Raw genomic sequence first — 2,256 nt, forward strand, 5'->3', positions numbered from 1 at the left:
AATGAAAATGAAATAAGTAAATGCACTCACTGTATTTGACACTGGACTGCAAATCTCTCCAGATCTTGAAGTTCAAAGAACCAACATGTTTGCCCATGTTCAAAAGAGAATCGTCAGGAAGGCGGGGGTCTACATGAACCCACTGGGCTCTGTGGCAGAGATGGCATTACCATTGAATTCAAAGTTTTCCAGGATAAATGGAATATCAAAAATGGATTGAACCCTACTGTGTAGCTACCGTGTCTGCAAAACTGACCTTTTTTTAAGCTCCTTGAAATTCTGTAACATAAAAAAAAAAGAGAGAGTTCATCTCATTACTGAAGCTTATTTTGTTCTTTAGAGAGAGTTCATCATTACTGAAGCTTATTTTGTTCTTTATACATGACGGACACAAAAACAAGAATCGAACAGCTGCGATGTAATCTAACAGCTTTACCAGCAACAGAGTCAGGTCCTCATCACCCATTTCCTTCTTCACCGATTGGATGACCTTGTCCAAAGAGAGAATGTCCTCTTTTGTCCTGGAGATCAGCGTCTCGATTTTTGCAACTTTTTGCCCCTCTTCAGTTGCAAGAAGATGCAAACGCCTATTTTCTTCTGCAACCAGAACTTGGTGGAGCCTCTCAAATTCTGTCTTGATTTGTTTCTCGGCTTGCCCAGCTTGAGCCTGTGCGGTCAGAGGAAAAACAAAATAATTGTAATATCAGTTTGGCCACAAAACCGAAATGTTTACACTGGTATTATTCGTTTGTAATTTCAAAGGACGTCATATTTGAAAGACATATTAAAATAAGACAACATAACTTAAACAGCATATAATATATATAATGTATAATCGCTATTTTATTTCCAAAGTGGAGAGATGTGCGAATAGAAAAAGGGTGAATTATCAATGTATAATCGCAATTTTATTTCCAAAGTGGAGAGATGTGCCGTCAGTCGGCCTGAGCACTAGAACGGACTTTTATTCGTTTGTGTTTTAGCCATTTAATAGTTCACGAAGCTGTTGTGTCCGTCTGTTTCAGTTCTGTATAGCGTAGTTTCCAAAGTCGCACCGGCCAAAAATGCATAACGAAGAAGAAAAAAAACATATACAAGTCGCTCCGGAGTATAAGTCGCACCAGGCAGCTAGAGTGCCCTCTAGTGGCTGTGAGTGTAAAAATAACAAACATAATTTGTCAGTGGTACAGAAGTAGCAGATACTGGGACGCATGCCTAGAGTGCCCTCTAGTGGCTGTGAGTGTGAAAATAACAAACATGTGAAATGATATATTTTAATATTAAATTACACCCGAGTGTAAGTCGCAAACCCAGCCAAAGGATGCAAAAAAAAGTGCGACTTATAAATATGGTACATGTCCTCCTTTTCAGAATCAGGGCTATATTAACAAATGTATTTTTTACCTTGATGTATTCCACTGTACTTTTGAGTCTCTGAGTCATTTTCTTGTACGAGTCCATCTTCTTTTCAAGGATATCAACCTTGTAGTTGAGCTCCTTCTGTAGCACGGAAAGAATAAAGGATGAAGTCAACAAACGCAGCTGCCAACACAAAGTACAGCTGAGTTAACCGGCATTAATTTAAACTGCTTTGTTTAAAGCAACACAAGAGTTGCCACTGGACATGATCCATATAAATCCAAATAAATAAATAAATTGTCATATACTTGTTTTTATGAGAAAAGTAAATGACGAGTTGTATTGGGTTAACCCCTCCTCGACCCCAGTTTTTTTTTTTGACGCCCCCCCCCCAGAAATGAAATACTATTAATCACCTGGCAATATTTTCTTGAGTTGCTGGCACCAGCATTCTGCGTAATAATCACGTGATTATCAAAATTGATTAATAACGTCTGCTCTGCTGCCACCTAGTGGCTGGAGGCTTGTTTATCGTTCAAGCATGAATAAAGACAGTGAAACTGTCTTCTTATTTATTTATTTATTTATTTATTTGAAAGTCCGCCCCACTATTTGAGAAGCGTTAAACAAATGCAGTCAAAAATGTATGATGAATTATTCTCAAGTCTTCATGCAAACATACAGTAGTTGTAGTTTTACTTTAGAAATACCCACAGTCAAACATGCATGATGAATTATTCTCAAGTCTGCATACAGACATAGTTGTAGTTTTACTTTAGAAATACCCACTAAATGTAGTACCTACGATTCATAAACCCACGCAATACGTCTTATGGGAAACGTTTAGGTTTTTGCCATGTTGTTTTATTTTTTTTTTTTTTTTTTTTTTTAAAACAT

The 2,256-nt window shown here is 37.3% G+C and overlaps 1 protein-coding gene across 1 annotated transcript in view; it reads right to left on the reverse strand.

The window, feature by feature from the left end:
- trim35-28 (tripartite motif containing 35-28) overlaps positions 1 to 2,256 on the reverse strand; it is a 4,644-nt gene that overhangs the window by 1,660 nt on the left and 728 nt on the right. Inside the window, exons 2-6 of the mRNA XM_025061545.1 lie at positions 2,145 to 2,160; positions 1,405 to 1,567; positions 437 to 667; positions 257 to 279; positions 31 to 149 (exon numbers count right to left, since the gene is read on the reverse strand). Of these exons, the coding sequence (XP_024917313.1) occupies positions 31 to 149; positions 257 to 279; positions 437 to 667; positions 1,405 to 1,567; positions 2,145 to 2,160 (552 nt within the window). The remainder of the gene's footprint in view (positions 1 to 30; positions 150 to 256; positions 280 to 436; positions 668 to 1,404; positions 1,568 to 2,144; positions 2,161 to 2,256) is intronic.

Source organism: Cynoglossus semilaevis, chromosome 13 (assembly GCF_000523025.1).
Source record: "Cynoglossus semilaevis isolate Cse_v1.0 chromosome 13, Cse_v1.0, whole genome shotgun sequence".
Lineage (NCBI taxonomy): Eukaryota > Metazoa > Chordata > Actinopteri > Pleuronectiformes > Cynoglossidae > Cynoglossus > Cynoglossus semilaevis.